The sequence below is a fragment of the Hyaena hyaena genome, unplaced genomic scaffold (assembly GCF_003009895.1).
Source record: "Hyaena hyaena isolate Hyena2069 unplaced genomic scaffold, ASM300989v1 scaffold_899, whole genome shotgun sequence".
Lineage (NCBI taxonomy): Eukaryota > Metazoa > Chordata > Mammalia > Carnivora > Hyaenidae > Hyaena > Hyaena hyaena.
Window position 1 is genome coordinate 330,935 of NW_024081530.1, and position 21,715 is coordinate 352,649.

At 39.2% G+C, this 21,715-nt stretch overlaps 1 protein-coding gene across 4 annotated transcripts in view; it reads right to left on the reverse strand.

Annotated features, from left to right (window-relative positions):
• The window catches only part of NRP1 (neuropilin 1), a 138,449-nt gene that overhangs the window by 33,049 nt on the left and 83,685 nt on the right, over nucleotides 1–21,715 (reverse strand). For all 4 annotated transcript variants that reach the window (XM_039220536.1, XM_039220535.1, XM_039220533.1 and 1 more), the window contains exons 7-8: nucleotides 7,751–7,906; nucleotides 4,187–4,331 (exon numbers count right to left, since the gene is read on the reverse strand). In XM_039220536.1, the coding sequence (XP_039076467.1) occupies nucleotides 4,187–4,331; nucleotides 7,751–7,906 (301 nt within the window). The remainder of the gene's footprint in view (nucleotides 1–4,186; nucleotides 4,332–7,750; nucleotides 7,907–21,715) is intronic.

Below are 21,715 nucleotides of genomic sequence, written 5' to 3' on the forward strand. Positions count from 1 at the left end.
GAACCAAGTCATATTTAAAAATTTTCTATGACTCCTTGAGCCCCACTTTCTATGTGGTATTTACTTAACAAATATTTGTTGAATGAATCAACTTATTAACACAATAAAGGCAGCTGCCATTTTTCTCAAGCACCCTTTCCTGCAATTTAGTCACAGTATCTGCTCTTGGCTGGGTCCTGGAGGCAAAGAATAAATTCAATGGGGATTTAAAACATTTATAAGAAGTATATTACTGAGGGTCTATGAAATTGTAGTGCTAAAGATAGAAGTCACATTTTTGGTCACTGTAGTCACACCTGTCTGATTGAAAATCAGCTTTTATAAAGAAAATGTTTAGCTCATAATAAGTACCAGATGTTACCATCTGGACAAAAACACAATTAACTTGAATATTGTAAGGAGCATACAAACTTTACCAGATTAACATCCTTTCCTCTAAAGCAGACTTGGCTAAGGCACAGTTTACATATCTACAAACCTAGTCATACCCAGCCTTCATCCCACTAACATATCCATAGCACAGTTAGACACCCATTCCTTCTATATGTCTGCCTCATCCAAAAACGAACAATGAAGAGACACCTGGATTTGCCTTTGACTAAAAATTAGCGCTTTTAACAATTTTGAATAACAATGACTCATTTTTGGCATTGACTAGGAGAAAAGTTATATTAACTTTTCAAGGTTTGAATGAGATGCTAGGATCTAGTTCTATTCTTCCATAGCAGGCTTGCTCAGAAGTGTTTTAGCCTGGCTACATGTCAAGTCCTTTGGAAATAGTGTTGCCAAATTTAGCAAACAATCAAAGAAAAACAACAAAACAAGAAACAGGATGCCAAACTAAATTAGAATTTAAAATAATGGATAATTTTTTAGCATAAGTATGTCCCATATATTGTGTGGGACATACTATGATAAAAAATTCTTTGCTATTTATCTGCATCAAATTTAATTGGACATTCTGTATTTTATCTTGCAACCCTGTTGGAAAACTTAAAAGCAATCTTAGATGGAAGGGAGAGATGAGTTCTGTGGTGGGGAATTAAGGTGATTCTTTTCACTGATATTTTGTGCTAAAATCTTTCCCTCAATATCCATATTTGCCCAAATGCTACAGTCGGCTTTGTCAAAATAATGAAACTGCTTCTAATAAAGCAAATAGTTTTTGCTCCAATCTTGTTTTCTTTATATCTCTATATGGTGACCACATTGTATGCTATGGCTTCTCTAGGATTACTGTATTTCTAAAAAATAATTTCTGAATACAAAATTAGGTTAAAACTTGAGGGCTCTGGAGACTTTGGAAGTCGGGTGATGTATTCACAAGGTAACTTAATTCAACGGTTTTTGTTTGTTTTAATCCATTTTGAGTTAGGACTTGCCAACTCAAGAGGAGAGGGTGATATTTTGAAATTCAGTCATTTGTGGATAAAACTGCAATTCATTCATTCATTCATTCAAAAATAAATGCATTGAGGATTTGTTATGTTCCAGTCATACGGGATACGATTGAAAGTAAGACAAACATGGCCTCTGCTTTCACAGATCTTCCAGTCCAGCAAGGAGGGATCCTGCAGCCTTGTTCTCTTGCATCAGCCTCTACTCTGAGGACTATGAGCTCTGAAAGCTGGAAACTATCTGCTTCTGGTCAGCAAGAAGCAAATGCTGATACCATTGTCTCCTCAGAGGTTCTGCTTGCTGGGATTGTCCTAGGCTCAGCTCTTGGAGTACCATTTGCTGTGTAATTTATTGGGTACCATTTAGTTAACACTGACTCTAGGCCAAGTGTATTATGAATACTTTCAATTTAATCTTCATTACAGCTGAATTAAGGTTAATCTTACTGACCAGGAAATGGAGCTGAGAGGACAAAATGTCTTGCCCATGGTCTCACATTCACCAAGTGGACAGTCAAGAGTGAGGCCTGGAGAGATGTCTGCACACTTTCCGTCCACTTGACCATCATTATAACATGCTGCCTTCCCAAAAATCTGCCGGGGTTAGTCATTTGGAGATTGTAGCTACCTTACTAGAGAGAAGTATCTAAAATATATCAGGGGTAGTGATAAAGAGATTAGCACTATAAACCTAAAAGCAGTATCTTCTGGGGGAAAATAGCTCCTTAAAATAATTGTAAAATAAAATATATGTGAAAATAGGATATGCTATTTTAGATATCTATGTTTAAGTAAATAAACCAGATATTTAACTAATCCTTTAACATTGAGTCATGTAACATTTTTAGTTTTAAAAATCTAATAAAGTATTTGTTTTATTCACATGTGAAGACTCATACATCTAGAATGAAATCTCAGGGAAATCCTTGTGAAAATGGAAAAAGAGGTTCAAATTTAAGTAAGTGTTTTATTTAACTAAAAAGAGAACTTCAGAGATCAGAGTTCAGACCAACATGTTTGGAGTCTTGACAAAGTTACTTTTTCTTTTATTTATTTATTTTTTGTGTGTGCAGTGACGTAAGATTAGAAATGAACCAAAATTTCCACTCTGACCTCAAATGGCCTTGTTTCTACAAATTTATGGGTAACTTTTCAAATTTTTAATGCTCTGAAAATAACCTAGAACTTTTTCTCATGTAACTGGTGATCAAAAATAAAGCCAAGGTTATATCTAACTTTTCAACATCCCTTCTTCCTCCAAACCTCTCTCCACCCAATTCCTGCCTCCAAGGCCTTGAACTTTCTAAGTCTTAGATCCTGAAACAATAAATAAGCCTGTCTCTGGTATGGAAATAAATAAGTTTTTGGTAAAATCAAGTGTAAGTTTTTACTTGCCAAAATGGACTGTCCTATAAACAAGGATAATTTTTTCTCCTTAGTTTTTTCTCATGGCGTTCTTGTCCAAATGGCTTGTAATTTCATTGAAAATTGCTCAGGTGGTTGGTTTTTGTTTGTTTGTTTGTTCTGCTTAAAAATTGAGTACTTTCCTTCTCTAGATATAATTATCCTACAGAGGATAAAAACAAAAACAAGAGTACTGGCATTCATGAAGAAGAGATTTACTGCCCTATGTGCACTAACATAATATTAAAAGATAGTTGAGAGCCTTTTAAAAGTGGTTCACTTTTAATTACATTTTGGTGAATCGGTTACTGATTCTGTTTAACTTTTAAACTTACACTGAAGGTTACATTGTACTGACCACCCCCCCCCCCACACACACCTTTTTTTAATGAAACCTTTGCAATGTGTTTACTTAAATGGAGAAGAATTCTGGCCTGACTGGTGTTTCCTTCAAAACACAGAATGGCTGCACAGGGAGATCAGTGGACAGGTAATAGCTGCAGTGATTGCCAGAGAAATGCAGTGAGGGTGACAGGGATGACAGTTCTTTTACTTCCAGCTCTGTCCCAACCTGGCCCACTTTTTTAGCTGCTTAACGCCTCCAGAGTGCACCTTCTTCATCTCTCAAATGGGTATAATCCTTCTAGCAACAATTTAACAGATATTTTAAAAGTTCTATTCATGTCAGAAGAAACAAAGAAAAAACTAGAAACACTGACAGATTGATTTCTAATATTAGCATATGCATCCAACAAAAGATGGATAGATATTGAAATAAAAAGTTGTCCAGGTATAGTGGGTAGAGAGAGAAATTCTGGTAAGTTCAACTCCTGCTTGACTGTGGCTGACAGAGCCACTTGTAGCCTTCAAAATGAAAATGTAAAGCAGATGGAGAGCATGTCATGCAATCATTTTTCATCGCAAATCGATTAAGCACCAGTCAGTGTGCCGTGTACCCAGGAAACGGGGATGAAAAGCACAGTGCTCACCTTCATGGAGCTTGGAGTCTAGTGGAAAGATGCCACCTAGCATATACCCGCTACGCTCCAGGCTGTGCTGAACTCGTTATATCTGCGAGTCACTCCATTATCACAACAACCCTGCATGGTGTTTGTGCACTATGATGACTGTTTTCTAATCAGGGTCACTAAAGCTTTGAAAGATGGTAAATGCCCCCCAAAATAAGCAAGTAAGGAGTATCAACAGGATTTGAACTCAGATTTGTCTACATTCAAAGCATATGCCCTTAACCACCAAATGAAAATGACCAGATTTATATACGAAAACAACCAGCTTTATATAAAATTATAAAATTCCTCTACAAAAAATTCCAAACTGTAAATCTTACATAAATCAAACCTGGGCAATCTTCAAGCTGTGCTTACCCGTTATCTTGCAGCCATAGACTTCAAACCTCATAGATATGCCAGTTTCCCAAGTCACTGGTTTGATTCGGACAAATCGAGTTATTAGTGGTTTAGGGAAAACTCCAAACACGACATCTGTGGGGTTGGTGTTTCCCTGAAAGATCTATATAGAAAATGAAAAGGCCCTTTAATGACAGACTCTTCAGATTTAAGACAAATACAAAAATATGTTTCCACAAATGCCCATAAAAATTATTTACAATTTCAGCATTGCCCATCAAAGGTTGAGGCGGCATTAATAACTTGCCATGCTATCTTTTTCAAATGATGGCAATCAGAAAAAAACACATTTAAAACAGAATGTTGTCCTAATCATCTATTCAATTTTCTGAGAGCCTAGAGCTTCCATAAGCACTATTACAAATGTAACATTTATTAAAGGCTACCTAAAAAAAAATTGGAAATTATTAACTTTATCATAAGGACCTACAGAATACTATAGACAGTTCATGGGAACTCACTCTATTCTACTTTCCCAGGAGCCCCCAGAAGGAGTACTTTTTGAGTTCAGTGTAGGATCTGGCTTTAAAAAAAAATTAACGTTTATTCATTTCTGAGAGACAGAGTGCAAGCAGGGAGGAGGGGGGAGAGAGAGAGAGAGAGAGAGAGAGAGAATCTGAAGCAGGCTCCAGGCTCTGAGTTGTCTACACAGAGCCTGACATGGGGCTCGAGCCCATGAACTGTGAGATCGTGACCTGAGCTGAAGTCGGATACTTAACTGACTGAGCTATCCAGCCACCCCATAGGGTTTGGCTTTTTGAAAATTCTAGGTTATGTGCCTGGCTACAGCATTAAGTCAAGTAGCTTCCCCCTTTTAACTCCATTTCTTGATGGAAAATCTTATCCCTGACATTAAGTAGTGACTTTCATCTGTTTTGGATATCAATAAAATTATGTATTAGTGGTCAAAATCAACACTGAGTTATAAGTGATATATAACTGGAAATCAGCTTTTCCAGGACCCCTGTTTCTAGTTTTAAAAATGAGCCATTTTATTTTAAGAAAGATAAGGCATGTAACTGCAAATGTAGTTAAGTGCCAGTCATGAATGAGTTTCTGACAAGGATGTGTTGGACCACTCTTCTTGGGCATGGCTTCACTGCCTGTTCTCCAGCAAGTTCCATCCTGGAACACTCCAGCACTAGACCTATCTCAGGAGGAACTGAAAGCCTCCATTTCCCTGGCTTTCACTTCAGCCCCGAACTGTGGATATCCCACGTTAAAGTAAAATCAGCTAGAACTCTGCTTCTCACACAGCTGCACCATATTCTTATTAAGTTGTGTCACTTGAGCTTACTGAACCCATCAGTGGCCTGGAGATTCGTCCCCACCTTTCCAGGTAAGTTTTCAGAGGAGGACCACAAGTTCCCAAGACTTGTTCTTCCCCTGGGAGAAATGACTTCTAAAGGTCAAGCTGATGTTTTTAACTTCATTTAGCTTAAGTGGCCTGTGTGACAGAAGGTGGTCAAATGCTTTACAAAGTTGGCTGTTAGCCTGATCCCTCTCTAGAGATGGTTTAATATCATAATTTATCCTCGCCTGTGATGGCCTTTGGATTTCTGTCCTACTTTAGCAAATCTCTCTGGGAAACAATCTGTGTGGGAGCATTTTTGTGTGACAGAGAAGAATGGGTAGCTGCCAGAGGGAGCAGAGTCCCAAGCCATATAATGCTTGAAGGGTCAACAAGTCCACTTCAGGGAGAGACTGACAGTCAGTTAAGAGTCTGCATGCCCCAGCATAGGCTGGGGGTGAACTCGGGCTCACACTGAGGGGACTTCATGTTTGCTGAAAATCATGGAAGTACATACATTCCTTTCAACATAAAGAGGGCTGCTGGCCTCGTTGGCTAAAGGCTGCTCTTTATTGAGGTATGGCCGACTTTCCCCAATGAAAGCAGGGAAGAGAGTAGAGGGCCATGGCTGAAAGGCTGCAAAGTACAGGGAAAGGAGGGTAGACACCAGTAACAGGACTCCAGGTGATGTCTGGCTTGCATTTAGGCTCAATAAAAGTGCTCAGATGGATGTCACATCCATACTTTTGCTGAATCCTTCTTTATTCTTTCTGCCTCCCACTCTGGAAGCCCTTCCGTGTGCCAGGATATTCCTGAGAGTGGACCTAGAGTGAGCTGCGTTCATTGTCAGGCACCCCCTCAAAACCTGTGTGTGCTCCTTGACAGCCACTTCTGGGCCATGCATATGACTGATGGCCAATGGCTGATGAGGACATCTTGGAGAAGTAGCACTCATGTTTTAAAGAAATGGCCTGAAAGCCTGAGGTCAGTTCTCCTTACTCCCCTTGCAGTGTCCTGGACATTAGTGTTTTGTTTGTTTGTTTACTTGAAACTAAAGCATGTCTTCAAAACATATGTTAAGATTAAGTCATGAGACTTAAGATCAAAATTTACTTGCTAAAACTTCGCAAATGTTGGCTGTGAGGATTTTTCTTCCCCAGATGGAGGTTTGGTTCCCTGTCCTTCAGGGCTAGACAGTGGCCTTGAACTTGCTTTCCATAGAACTTCCCTCCCACAAGGCAACTGTCTATATTTCTACTTTCATTTTTTCTGCCCTAAATAAGAGTGGGGGCTTCACAGCTAATCAAAGGGAATTAACAGTTTTCTCACTTCACACTTTTCTTAGTTCCAGACCCAGAAGGAGAAAATAAGGCCATTCATGCTCAAAAGAGAGACAAGGACATGTTAATTGGCCTCTTTCCAAATCCAAAATTTCAAGTTACCTGGATCTTTGCTACTACCCTTATCATTTCTGTGCATTTTATTTGGCCGTCAGGGATAGCTTTCAGTTTTAGGAAAACAGTGAATGTGAGATTTCAGAAATCTTTTGATTAGTAAATCAGAGCACGCATAACTTCAAATAAACAGGCAGTCTGAGAAAAACATCTCAGTTCCAAATGATTTAGGGCAGGGCACCCAGGGCAAGGCATGGTTGGTGTCTTCTTTGGTTAAGAGCAGTGAGGAGGTAGCATTGTTGGTGTGATCTCAGGGAATACCGTGAACAGCCTTTCTTCTATTCATTCTGACAGAGCGGCCAAACACACTTGTAAATTAGTTTGTGAGCCACAGAGGGTAGATGAAAAGGAATTTTCTAAAACCAGCCCATGACTGAGAGGAAGAAAGAAGGAATCTATGAAAGACAATGAAGAAACATGGGGAAACAAAACAGAAAAACGCCTCAGGTTTTAAAAAGACAGTGCTTATCCTGTGCATGGTCCATGTCCCCACGGGAGGGTTAAAGTGGTTCTTGACTCTAACACTTAATTTGGCTGGAATTGACTTTTCTTGGAAGCATCTGTATAATTTCCTCTTGGCTTCTGGATCTGGGAACATGAGATCCCCCCACCCACACTCCCACCCCTTGGTCAGATATAAACCTCAAATTGCACTTTTCATTTTAAATCAATCTCATGCTAAGCCAAGGCCAGACAGAAAGCTCCCAAACAAACAAGTAAAAATTGATCATCTGCTTCAAAGACTGAATTGGTTGAGGGGCTGGCGGTGAAACTTACAACAGGTTTATTTCCTTCTTTTATGGTGATCCAGTCTTCCCCATTGGAGCTAATGTCTATTCTGTAAGTCTTGACATAATATTTCTTCTTGGTTTCCTTTGAAATGGCTCCTTGTGTCCCGACTGCAGTGACAAAGCGCAGAAGGCCCAAGTCTACCTGCAAAACAATACAAGCATGGTCAGTCATTCACCCTGCACCATCATAACCTGAAACATCTTCTCCTGTGGGTTCCACAGTGCAGTTTTCATCCACCTGAGAGTAACAGGTCCTACTTCCACCTGGTATCAACACCCCCTAATTTCCCCACTTCATTCTTCCTAAAGAAAGGCACAGCTATGATTAAGACAGCAACTGTCAGGTGTTGGCAGTTGCCAGAAAGAGAACTTTCTCACTGCTGCAACCACAATTGCTTGATCTTGGTACAAAAGTGAACACTGGTTTCAATATCAATTTGCTGCATTTTCTAAGATATTAAAAGTACTTTCCAAACAATGCATTGGTATGTTTTATTTTACGATTAGAAAATCAAGACAAGATAAACTCACATTTTGGGTGTTGGAGAGGCTTGGACTACAACTCGGGTCTAATGGGCTCTCATTCCTCGTTATTCTTCAGCATCTGTCCCCTTCCAGACAGAATATAGACAGAAACAAGAGAACCCTGAAAGCACTAGGAATGCTGTGGTTTGGAGAATGGGCCAGAGATTTATAATTTGGAATGGAGAGGAGACCAGGAAGGCACAGTAAGGATTTCTGTTTCATCTTTAGATTTCTTCCTTCCCCATATCTTCCCGTGACCTCTTTTGCAATTCAGCTCAAGAGGCAAGTGGATTGCAAGGCATCATCTGGGAAGGACTGATGCCTCCATGTGACAATGGCTAGAGCTCACAAGCTCCTACTGTAAGTTCCCAGGAGAAGCTCCTCAACACCAGAGCCTGGTCTTCATCTCTCACTAATCTATCTCATACCCCTGAAGGTTGGGCTACTTGAAGAGCATCATAGCAGTGATGACAGAGGGTGACCCAAGCCTGAAAGTCTCTGATTTCCTGCCAGAGGGCTGCAGTGGCTTGGGTTGTTCCTGTGACTCTGTGACATGAATGGGTGGGACAAAGATCTAAGCATTGGTCATTTGCGTGTCTAGTACTGGTTCTGCACTAGCTAGCTGTTGGGCCTTGAACAAGTCACTTCATCTTCAGTGACTTTAGGTTTCCAGTTCTTCATTTGTTAAATAAAAGAGTTGGACTAGATAACCTAGAAGGCTCCTTTCAACTCTGACTTCCTATGATTCCATGTTTTCAGTAAAGTAAAATACTGTCGACCCTTGAACAATGAGGGGCTTTGGGGCACCGACCTGCTCCATAGTCGAAGGTCAGTGTATAACTTTTGACTCCCCCCAAACCTAACTACTAATAATCCACTGTTGGCCAGAAACCTTACAGATAATATAAATAATCGACCAACACATAGTTTATATATTATATGCATTACATACTGTATGCTTACAATAATGTAAGTTACAGAAAAGAAAATCTTATTAAGGAAATCATAAGGAAATACACTTCCAGCACCATACTATAAAAATACAGTTATTAGTGTACCCCCATAGCTCAAACCCATGTTGTGCAAGGGTCAACTACAGTTCTTTTCTTTTACTTCCCTTATTTCCATCAATAACCAAGAATAATCTTTAAAATTTTTTTAAAAGTTTATTTATTTTGCGAGAGACAGAGACAGTATGAGTAGGGGAGGGGCAGAGAGAGAGAGAGAGAGAATCCCAAGGAGGCTCTGCACTGTCAGAGCACTGCCTGATTCGGGGCTTGAACTCAGGAAACTGCAAGATCATGACCAGTGCTGAAACCGAGAGTCAGACGCTTAACTGACTGAGCCACTCAGGTGCCCCAATAACCAAGAATGGATCTTAAAGCAAAAACCATTACTAGTTTCTATAGATTAGAAATATTTTCAATATTTGTTTAAAATTGTTTTCTTCCATTTGTTACACCCTCTATCTATTGTATTTCTGTATAAATAGGATACTTTAAAGAAATGATACACAAATATATGGCAAATACTTTTGAAAGATTTTTTTAAAAATGTTTATTTATTTATTTGGAGAAAAAGAGATAGAGCATTAACAGGAGGGGCAGAGAATGAGGGAGAGAGAGAATACCAAGCAGGCTGTGCACCTTCAGCACAGAGCCAAATGTGGGGCTTGAACCCATGAACTGTGAGGACATGAGCTGAAGTCAAGAGTTGGATGCCCAACCGATTGAGCCACCCAAGCGCCCCTGGCAAATACTTTTTAAAGGACACAGAAAGTAATTGAAAATTACAACTGCTTAACATTAGCAAGATGTTTCAACAGTACATTCATTATTAAGAGGTAAGAGAGTGCCATTTTCCAATGAAAATAGTAACAAAAGCCAAAAAAAGGAAAACAACTCTGCTCCCCTGCAATATACCCTGTACCTACCACAAAAACTTCTGAATCTTGCTTTCACTTACTACATGACAACCCAATTTTCAGAAAACAAAGTTTTAATTAACCCTCCAGTCCTATAGGCCATGGACACCTAAAGAATTTCCATTTTATGTACAGTCAGCCTCATGAAGAATGACTATTGTCTTTCACGAATTGCTTTTTCCTGAAGGCCCTTGGAGTAGTTAAATGAACATGTTGCCAATTCACTTCAAAACTGAACACAAAGTTACATCCAGGAAAAACAGCTGTATTACTAGCTCATAAAAGCCAAGTTGAAGTTACACAATTCAACAATAGGAGATTTCATCTAGAAAGGAAGGGATACCATTCAACCATTCAACGTAAAACCATCTTTATGTCATTTACTTGACTTTAAAGATGTAAAGTCTAGGGGGAGAAGAAAGAGGGAAATGGTGGGGGAAAGGGAGAGAGGCAAACCATGAGAGACTCTTGAATGCTGACAAAAACTGACGACTGATGGATGTGGGGGAGGGGTGGGCATGGAGGAGGACACTTGTGGGGATGAGCACTGGGTGTTAGGTGGAAACTAATTTGACAATAAACTATTTGTAAAAAAAAATAAATAAATAAAGATGTAAAGTCTATGCTCTGGTTGCTACTACCAGATTTAAGAGAAAAAATGAGCAAGACTTTAATAGGAATTAATATTTTTGGATAATAATGGTAGACGCCTTAATTTTAACAAAAAAAAATATTTACTCAACAAATTTTTACCAAGTACCTGTTCTTGCTATTTGATTTTTTTTCTGAAATTTGAATTTTTTTCACAAGTGAACTGTAATATTTTGTGTGAATTTGTATACAAATTTCAAAAAAGGGAGGGAAATCCATGTTTACCAGATTCAGCAAATAAAAATATAGACTGTTTAGTTAAATTTGAATTTCAGAGAAACAACAAATGTTTTTAGTATATCTACGTCCTGTGCAATATTTGGGACATATGAACAACTGGTCCATTGTTTACTTAAAATACAGATTTAACTGGAATTTCTGGATGTTCTATGGCAACCCTAAATCTAACTCTATAACAGACAAATAATCGGGTGATTTTAAGTTGCCACAAAAACTCTCTGATTTCCTAACGCTGCAATCTGAAAGTTAATGGGCACTCTGGACATGGTTGCACTCAACAATTTCAACTGTTTTCAAATGCTCTCAGAACACTTAGTGCTTTACTGACTATCCATTGAGTCATGCCCAATGCCATATCCATTTCAAGCTGAAGGGCCCTTCAAGTCTTGACGTTCAAGGGAGCATGAAGCAGAGCTATTTAAATAAACTCTTCCTGTCAAACTTACAAATGGCTCTTCAGTTTGGAAATGATTAAATTCTCAAGAGTGCACATTCAGCTTAGGCTGATTTGAAATAACATTAGAACTTCATTCCCTGGCTGTCCTTTTCCTAATTTTTAAACTTCGTTTTTAGGATAAAATTTGGTTACCAGGTAGGACTACCTGGTAACTCCTACCTCCTACCAGGTAGGAGAGAATTTAATTGGTTGTCAACTAGATGAACCCTAGGTATTAAAAACACATGACTTAAAGGAAGGAGCAGCCGACTGAAATTAACTGGGCATCCAAAAGGGGAAAGAAACGTCCAAGGTCCCAGATACAAAAGCCCCCAAACATATACACGAATCACTTGTAAAAAAGAAAAAAACATTTTCTATTCTCAACAGCAATGAAATGTATTAGCAACCTCCTCTTGTAATTGCACAGAATTTCCTGCTGTGCTTTAAAACTCTGCAGATCCTCTTGTTTATACTGCACTGGGATACTTGAAATTTCATTTCATTTTTCTTCCTCACATTACTGCCACTGGGTTTAGTAAGGATGAACGACAACCTCACAAAATGATCAGGGCTGGGGCCTGAACCTTTGCAATTAAAACCGGATGGTAGCCAGAACTCTAACAAGACATAGCCTCCCTAGCACCGCTGGAATTCTCAGGGGCAACACCAGGGATGTTCTTTCAAGTCCTTTCTTCCTAGGTATCTTTGAGGAATGCCCTAACAGCAACCCTGGAGTGCCTCACAGGGTCTGGGAGAGATGCAAAACCCTCAGCCTCAGAAGCCCTGCTGAGCACACTTCCTGTGTCTGTGTCAGGAGACCCAAAAGGACTCACCTAAAGCCTAGGTGTTTACACCTTTCTCACCTGTGAAGCCGGCTGGCTCTAATAACCATGACATTGGCCTCCATCGGCCTTTGTAGTCCTACCTGCTGCATCTATCCCTCTCCAATAGTCCCTTCCAGCCACATTAAATCATTTGTTATTACTAACACCAGCCTTTTTGTTTCCCTGCCTTGCCACGTGAAGTTCTCTTGACCTAAAATAACCTTTTCCTCTTTTCTTACGACAAATGACTCTTTCCTCTTTTCGGTCCGGTAAACAGCATGAAGTGCCTTCTTCCCCCGGGATGTTTGGGGCAGAGCTCATGTCTCCACCACTAAACTCATCAGGTTGTGTTTTTGCTCTACTTCCATTCAGACTTTCAGGGATTTCTTCCAAGGAGCATCAGCTTTTTTATATAGAAAAGTAATAGATGTCTATTGAAAATGTATAAGATGCAGAAAAGATTAGAGAAGAAAACAAAATCTCTATAAGACTGACATTAGGACAAAGCCACCAATAACAGCCTTCCAGAGTATTCTCTTCTATGCAAAATTGATGTGAATATTGTGTTGTATGTTTTGTTATCATAAAAGAATGAGGTCATATTAACTCTATGTTTGATAGCCTGCTTTTTGTTTAGTTTTATGGGTATAAGTTTTGGCCAAAAGTATTTTCAGTGGCTTCATGGTATTCCACAGTTTGGTTGTAGCATGATCTGTTCAACCTGTGAACATTTTTATTCAATCTAATCAACATTCATTCAGTGGGCTCTTAATGCCATTCATCTTCTAAGTTCTGTATCAAGTGGTGAGGATATAAAGAGCAGTCAGCGTGTGGGAGGCACAAACACATGATGACAGAATGGGGCAATCAATACACATGAAATGGGATGCAGCACAGAGGAAGGAGTAAAATTTTACCCAGAGGATTGGAAGTTGGGGCACCACAGACATTTCACTGTGGACTTTGATGTCTAAGACGGGTATTGAAGGATACCCAGTTGAAGTGGACAAATGGGCACAGAGGGAAGGAATGTTCTGGTGAGGAGGGGTAACAAGTGCAGAGGTAAACAGGAGGAAATGAGTGAATGAAATCAATGGACCCTAAACAACTTACCGCGCTTCTCTCACCACTATAGACATTATTTGTTAAGAAGTGTAGTGCTTTTTAAAGAGTATTGCGCTCCGGTCATTTTTAAGCTAAAGAGTTAGAATTCATGAAAACTATTCCAAATCGGCCACCGGCCATCCTCTTGCTGGTTTAGCTTTTTGAATTATGATGAGCTCTTACCCACCTCACATCATAATAGACGAGATTGGTGACCCAAGACAGGCAGCTGGAAAGACAAAGATACAACCCCAGAACAGTTTTACATAATGCCACCCCTCTGTTTTGGAGGGTTCATCGTTCTGAACAATACTTCCTTTCTTTCCATAAAAACTCATTCACACAATAACCATAATTAAGTAACCTGCTTTCCCTAAATCCAATCAGCTCTGTTCCAATCACTATCTTCTTATTTTGAAAGAATATCATTATTTCACAGCTGTTTTATTTTTAATTGGAAGATGGATGTGATTTTACATCTGAGTTTGATGAACTTCTGTTTGACATTAAGGGTGATGGTAAAGGGGTGTGATGATGGGAGGGGTAAGCACGGAACCCAGCATCAATGCATTCACTAAAATAGTTGAATGTTTCACTCTGTGTGTGTGACGAACATCTGGTACTTATCTGGTAGTTTGTAGACTATTTTACAGAAGTCTAGCACGCTACTTTTGAGTTCCATCGTCCGCTCTCTGAGTTAGCTTTCAATAGCATCATCAGCAGAAGTGACCCAATATGATATCCTGTTTCCAGTATAAATATGTATTCTAACACTGCTGGTAGAATGTCTACCCCCATCTTACTTTCACTGTGTTTTTCCCTCAAAGAGAAGATATTGCCAGACAGCAGATACAGAAGAGGAAAGCCCAATTTTCATTTTGGGTTTTGGAAGAGATGCATTAGTAGAAGAAAATACCTGTCCTCATCCACTTTAGGGGGGCAGGGGGTGGGGGGCTAGCAGCACTTGTGGGGTGAGGGCCCCCTATGGCATAGATCTGACCATGATCCTGACTCACTCTTTGTTGTAAGATGTCTACAAGTATAATCCACATGCACTTTAGGGCCATGGCATTGTCTTAGTAATGGTAGGAAACACATTCCCTAGATAAAGAGAAGCCAGGAGAGGCACACATTTTACTGGGAATCACTTTTGGACAAAGCACACATTTTAGCATTGTGTAGTAAATCATGTAGCAAACCTTTGCAAACTGCCGTTTAAACACAAGCATGCAGCCTCCGAGCCATGAAATGAATATCGTTGCTTTCTATAATAATACATAACCAGCTATTGGTAATGTCATAATGTGGAAAGCCTCATTTCTAAAATGAAAATCTGTCTTGCTCAATAAAATATTGCCCATTGAGATAGCATTGGCAAGGGAGCGTTTACCAGCTTCTAACATTCTCAAAGCAGGTCAATACAAGAGCCTGAAAAAATAAAGGACAAAGAACTGAAGTCTGATTAAAAACAGGAAAAATATTTTGAAGCAGGGGGAGTGTGTTGGGTTTTTCTTAGAGCATCTCTGATGACTCAAAGAGCTGTTTAATTCATCACTAGACACCACAAGCTAAAGAAAATATTTTTTAAGTAATTGTCTCATTTCCTTAGATAACACACATGTTTTCTGATAGAGCCTGAGCATTTGAACATCAATACTGTTCTAGGATCTGAGGACTTAATTCAAGCATCCGATCATTACATTCCCTAACTTGGCATCTTGGACTTTGTATAGTTACCAACTGGAATATAACCACTTTATAGCCAGTGACATAATTCTCTATCTCTTTATGTATTTTTTCACTATTACTGTATTACATTAAAAAAAAAACACTTATGGCTGAAGTTACTATATTAACAGAAAACTCATAGGGCAATCCCTATGTATCAGGCATTTTATTAACGGCTAAATTTATAATCATGACCTCTTTGAATTCTCACAATAGTCACACATGGAGGCTTTTATGGACAAAGCAACTGAGGAGCAAACTGATGGGTGGACCTTGCCCAGAGTGACATAGCTCATCAGTGACTGGGCCAGGACTTACCCAGAGCAGATCTGTGGCCCATGTACAAACTCTCACCTATGCTTTGCACCATCTGTGTTGTAAAAACTTGATAATTATCAAAAGAATTGCTTGGTCAAGAATAATGAAATCTGATTTTTTAAAATTACATTTTTGTATAATCATAGAAAGTATGGAACCAGTGACTATGGGTTTAAAATTTACACAGTTTGCTAGAAAGCAAAACTTTGCAAACAATTCAGTTATGCTGTTAAAAAACAGTATGGTAGGGATCAATCATTTTGAGCAAAAGGTAATGAGAAAACACTTCTAAAATTCTGGTAAAAGAGTAAAAATATCCAAGTATGAGAAAAGCGCAATGCAGGAAGAATCTCACCTATTTTCTTTTTTGGTCTTAATTGTATGAATTAATCTCTCTCTTTTTTCCTCCATAGCTGAATTAAAGGAAAGGATTTTTCTTGGGTGGAAACAAACTACTGGTTATAACAAAACTCCAATAGTACAACAACCCTTCATGAATGAACAGATGAATTCTCCTATCGGGAGACATGAGCCAGCCACTTAGAATAACATTAGATAAGGCTGTCACAGCACAAATGCATGGAAATCCTTGTTTCCCTGACTTGCCACTATACTTTCAGCACAGAAGAAGGAAAGAGGCAAGAAAAACCACATCCCTAAACAAGGGCAGACCTTTGTCTTTTTTGGCTAATAAAGAGAGATAATGCTTAAGTGGGCTCCTTTGTGTCTGAATTTATTGCACATTCTTTCTATCTCATGTTAATTTTTTTGGTATAAATCAGAAACAACTAATTAAAAAGCAATATTTAACTCTGATATGTTCTTTGAACTTAAGTTCCATCTGGTTCTGTTTAAATAGTAAAATCTGCTGTAGTTGTTAAAATTGGCAAGTGGCATGGGCAAAGAAAAAAAAAAAGAAGCAAAAGGGACTCTGCACAGCAGGTTAATACTTTAGCATTTCAACTAGAGTCATTTCCAGAATCCAGCTAGTCAAATCACTCCAATATGGAAGCCATAAAGATGAAATGTTCTAGAATGGAGGCAATACCACTGGTCTACATTCCCTCTGTGTGATAGATATAGCATGAAGCTTTGAAGATCTCTGGATCGACAGCAGCACATGGGACTGCGACCTCCACCCGAAAATGTTCAGCTTAGTTTATGAAAAACATCTTTAATACAAGTATGGGCAGAAAGCCTCACATATTCTCTGCAAAACAGGAGAGTTTTTTCCTTCCAGATTTTCTTGAAGAGATATAATCATGTTCAGAAAAATCAGACAGTTATTCCATTTGATTTCCTCTCTTACTTAAGAAACCTCTAAAATCTTATATAGAAAAACATTAATGATCTTTTCCTTAAAAATATTTGAAGGCAAATTATAAACTAATAAATGGAGCCAGGGAGCATGCTCACATAGAAGTGTCTTAAATCTCAATTATGGCACATCACACATCATAGATGTTCACTTAAAATGTGAAATTAAACTGAAAGATCCCAAGTGTCCAGATAAAAACATCTAATCTATTAAACCCAACACATATGTACTGTTTTCCAGGCTCTGGAAGTTGGTAGGCCTATGTGGAAATAATGATAACACAGGCTGAAAGTAAAAAAAAAGGCCACTATGCTGACAGATGAGGCATTATGGGGTCCCAAAGAATAAAGATTCCAAGCAGGAAGAGAAAGCCTAGGCTTTATGGGAAAGGGGTCATTTGAATCAAACTAGATCTCATAAGATGGGGTAAGACTTTGGCCAAGGAAGGGGCCAAGATTGATGAGCTAAAGGCAGAATTAGCTGGAAAAATATCCCACTCAACTGTCTGTATTTTGAAATAACAGATATGATGAATATTTTCCTTCTATCTAATATCTCCTGGCAAAGTTGCTTTAGAGAGCAAGGATAAGAGTCCTCCCCATCCTCTCCCCCTAACATGCATCACCCTTTGCATGGGCCTTCATGTGGTCTACAAGTCCAGGCCAGGAAGGGCGTGGCTAGTGACAGAGAGACAATGAAATCTTATTTGTAATTAAGCTTTAAGCTCATGAGCATGTACTGTGCTGCTGAGATAATCCTGCTGAAATACAGGCTTTCCTTGCCTCTGGGAATCCAAGCATTCCTGGGAACATACCTAAACCTCAGTCTGCATGAGTCAGAAACATCTCTCTCGAGTTCTAATGGCACACTTTGTAGTCCTACCCTAACTTTATATATACATTTAAAAGAAAACATTTCAGTGAAGTGGCATGAAAACTATTATGTTTACTTCAGGGATTCACACTGCTGTGGAAATCATACCATTTGCTCCACAAACGTTTAAGGAGAGGGCATTGAGTTCAGAACATGAGCTTATAATGGTGAGTATTTTTGTTTCGGTGGAGGGAAGTTGGTGGCTGGCAATTATTCATTTATAATACAATTAAGTGCTAGATACTTGGGTGAAAGAGAGGGAAGGTTCCCAGATTCCTGCCCTCTAGTCAGTGAGGGAAAAAGTAAAGTAAACAATAAATCTCTGCACAGAGTGGATAGACTGCATTATAAATGCTCAGTCAATTCTAGACTGCAGGGAAAAAATTGGGGTGATGCAGGCAGCGTGTGGTGGCATGTAGCACAGGCTCCAGAAGTACCTCTGTAGCTTTGACATTAAAAAGTGACCTGGACAATGTTAAGCAAGTTAATTAGCCGTCCCAAGCCTTAGTCTTCTCCTCTCGCCAACAGAAATACCAAGGCTTATTCCATTTAGTTACAACCCATGGTTATTATGAGAATCATAATGAAGCATTCTTACACACATTAACCATAAGAATGTGACCCTAATATTTTTTTTCTCTTAGTCACTCAGGTAATTGGTGTGTGGTGTGGTGGTGTGTGTGTGTGTGTGTGTGTGCGCGCGCGTGTGCGCGCGCCTGGATTTTAACTCTTTTGAAGGAGAGACAGAATCCTTCATTTTAAATTTACCTGGCCTGGCCCTTATATACAGTGTCTAATCCTTAGCAGACACTCAGTATATGTCTGTTGGATTTAAATTCAGTGCTGTGTCCGTACACCATTGCTGGCAGGATCTGAAACCCCTTTCTTTCAAACAAAAGCCAATTGCCTGTCATTAAAGGCAAAGTTAGTGTTTGGCCAACTAACATAGGATTTGAATGTGATTATTTTTATCTTGGCCTTTATAACTTCAACTATTGTAACTACTCACAAAATTTCCAATCCTTTGAAAAGCCCACTACTTGAGGCTGGAGTCCACTGAACAATGAGTTTCATGGGCTAGGTTCATGCTGTGTGAAGTATTCCTTTTCACTTATTTCTCAGATGACCTCTCAAGTAACTTAGTATGCGTCCTTCCTTCCACAAGTCACCTCAAAGGCCAGTAGGACTTACATAATTTTTTTTTTACAATATCTATCATGCTTTCAATATTATGCAAATCTTTTATTTTAGAGCTAAGTTATTTGCAAGCATGATGTCCACAGGATGTTTATGTATTGGATGTTTATGTATCTGGTATCTCAGACTTTTCCCATACCCTTCCCGTATTTTCTAAAAAGGAACAACATTCAACATTTCACCGCGTAACTATAAGTCTCTACGGTTTTACCAAATTAACGTGTGGTCTTTATAAGATGTTGGAATTATAGCTGCACGTGGCTTTGAAATGCATGCAGATTTCAGGCCTTTGGCGAATTTTGTGTTCTTTTGTCTTATGGTGTCTGAGAAGAAGCCTCACAAATGAGCCTCCTGGCAGGAGGACTGGAGCTCTACACTGAGGCAAGGTCGCATTCACCCCTTTCTAGGTGCAGTGACCTCAGTTACGGACACATACATCTTCCAGGTCTATCAGGAGTTTAAAGAGATTTTCAAACCTAAAAGACCAAAAAGCATATTAAATGTCATGTACAGGTAAAGTATATTTATTTATGTTTCAGAAGCTGTTGTTCCATGCTTCCTGTTAAGTTTTATCTGCATTAGTGGGGAGATCCCTAAATGACTCAAGATAAACACACATTTGTACTCCAAAGGCATCTGTCTATTTCAGCACAAACAAAAAGACTTGTTTATTATTAGTTTTCCAGTAATCATGCCTTTAATTTTTCTCCCTCCTCCTAAAAGCTTGGTTTCAAAAACAAACACAAGGATGAATTTCTGGAAACTAAAGACTTGCAGATGAGGGCGACGGTCTAAATCAGCCTCTTGGCCTATAAACTCTGATGGCGTCCTTTTACACCAATGTTCCATGTATTTCTCAAGGAGCTAGGTGGGCCTGTCATGTTAATGAGAATTTCATGTGCTGATGGTGAACCCACAAGTGCAGGTGTCCAAGAAAACTCCTCCACTTGGCATGAACAATCCTGCAAGGAGCTGATGGGATTATTGAGATTAAAGTCGCTTACCCGCCTAAGGTTATAAGGAATGCCGTCCCGGAGACAAGAAAGGAGAGAAAGAACAGACTGCCTACGTACAGCTGGCTGTCAGAAAGTGTGTGTCAACAGTTAGTCTCTGAAGGGATGCCAATCATTCCTGAGAACAGATGAAATGAACATCATTATTGAATATTTGGTCAACTGGATTTTCCCTGTTGGAAGCTTATCATTCAGCCAGGAAGTGTATACTGATTCTTTTTGAAGATCACTGAGAAAGGGGAGCAGGAAAAACCTTGAAATAACGCATTTTGAAAAATTACTCTCTAAAAGAATCATTTGCATTTACAATTCACAAGGGACGTTCTGCAGTTTTGGACTGACCGGCTTCATGTTGGAGCTGGACAATGAAAACAAGGAGAGGAGAAATGTTATATAATGATTAGTAATTTCCAGGCTTCCCTTAAAAGAAAGGGAAAAGGCACGACATCATTCTGTGCTCTGAAGATATGCTGCTTTGCCATCCAAATGCAGGCTGAAAAAAAATCTATATTAATTTCATGCATTTCAGCCTGGGTCACACAATGGGAAAAATGCACGTGCATGAGTACATTCAAACCACAGGAGAATGAGCACAGATGTTACACTAAGAATATCATGTTATTCGTCCCCTAGCACTGCCTAAAGTCCTTAACATAATGGAAGCTGTGACTTGCATTTATCCACTGGAACCATTCTTAACACGTGGTTGGATACATCTATTTCAATCACAGACTTGGAGGTGGTAAGAGGTGAAATGCTTTCTTGGGCAACATGGCCACACTGCTGTGTGTGTGTATGTGAAAGGGGCAGTTCTTGACAGAAAACCATAGCACTAAGGCCCATATTTGGAAATGCTAGAGAACCATTCCTTTCATATACCCTTGCGGGTTTTTGGAATGGTAAGAATCCTCTCCCATTGTTACTATACTTTTAGACACTAAAGTTAGGATAAGAACACATCACTTGGCACGGTTTTACTAAAACTGCCGGTATTTAAAAAGAAATCAAATTAGCTGCTTCATAACATTTGAATTACTTTTGATAAAAAGATTTTAATTAAGAAGAATCTTATACACATGAATATTCTTTTTTTTTTTTAAATGTTTTATTTATTTCTAGGAGAGAGAGAGACAGCGTGAGCAGGGGAGGGTCAGAGAGAGAGGGAGTCACAGACTGAAGCAGGCTCCAGGCTCCGAGCTGGCAGTCAGCACAGAGCCCGACGCGGGGCTCGAACCCACGAACCGCGAGATCATGACCCAAGCGAAAGTCGGACGCTCAACCGACTAAGCCACCCAGGCGCCCCGAGACACGTGAATATTCTAAGTCTAGACACTTCAAAGAAAGATAAGTAGACAAACAGATGTTAATGTAAATTCTTCTTGAAAACCACAAAGTTCTTAGACTAAGGGGACTGGATTATTGTGTTACAGAAATTAATAATCACAAATAATTTCAGCATATACAGGATGAACCCCAAATTGCCTACTCCTGCCTCCTCTTCCTTCTTGTCCTACTGCCCAGAAAACACAGGAATGTGCAGATGGAGATCACGTAAGATACCTTCCATGTTTGTCGCAATAAATGGGATTCATTTATTTCTTAGTGGTTGATCGAGAGGAAATACCACACTATAGGCACAAATGTACTGACTGGTTTTTCTTTCCATGGAAAACTGAATTGTTAAATAAATGAATTCTTGCTGTCTTGGCATTGTAGCTTTCTAAGTTAATGAGAACCTCCTAATTGCAATATTTGGAAACATAAGTCAAAACTACAGAAATAGTATAATATGTGTAT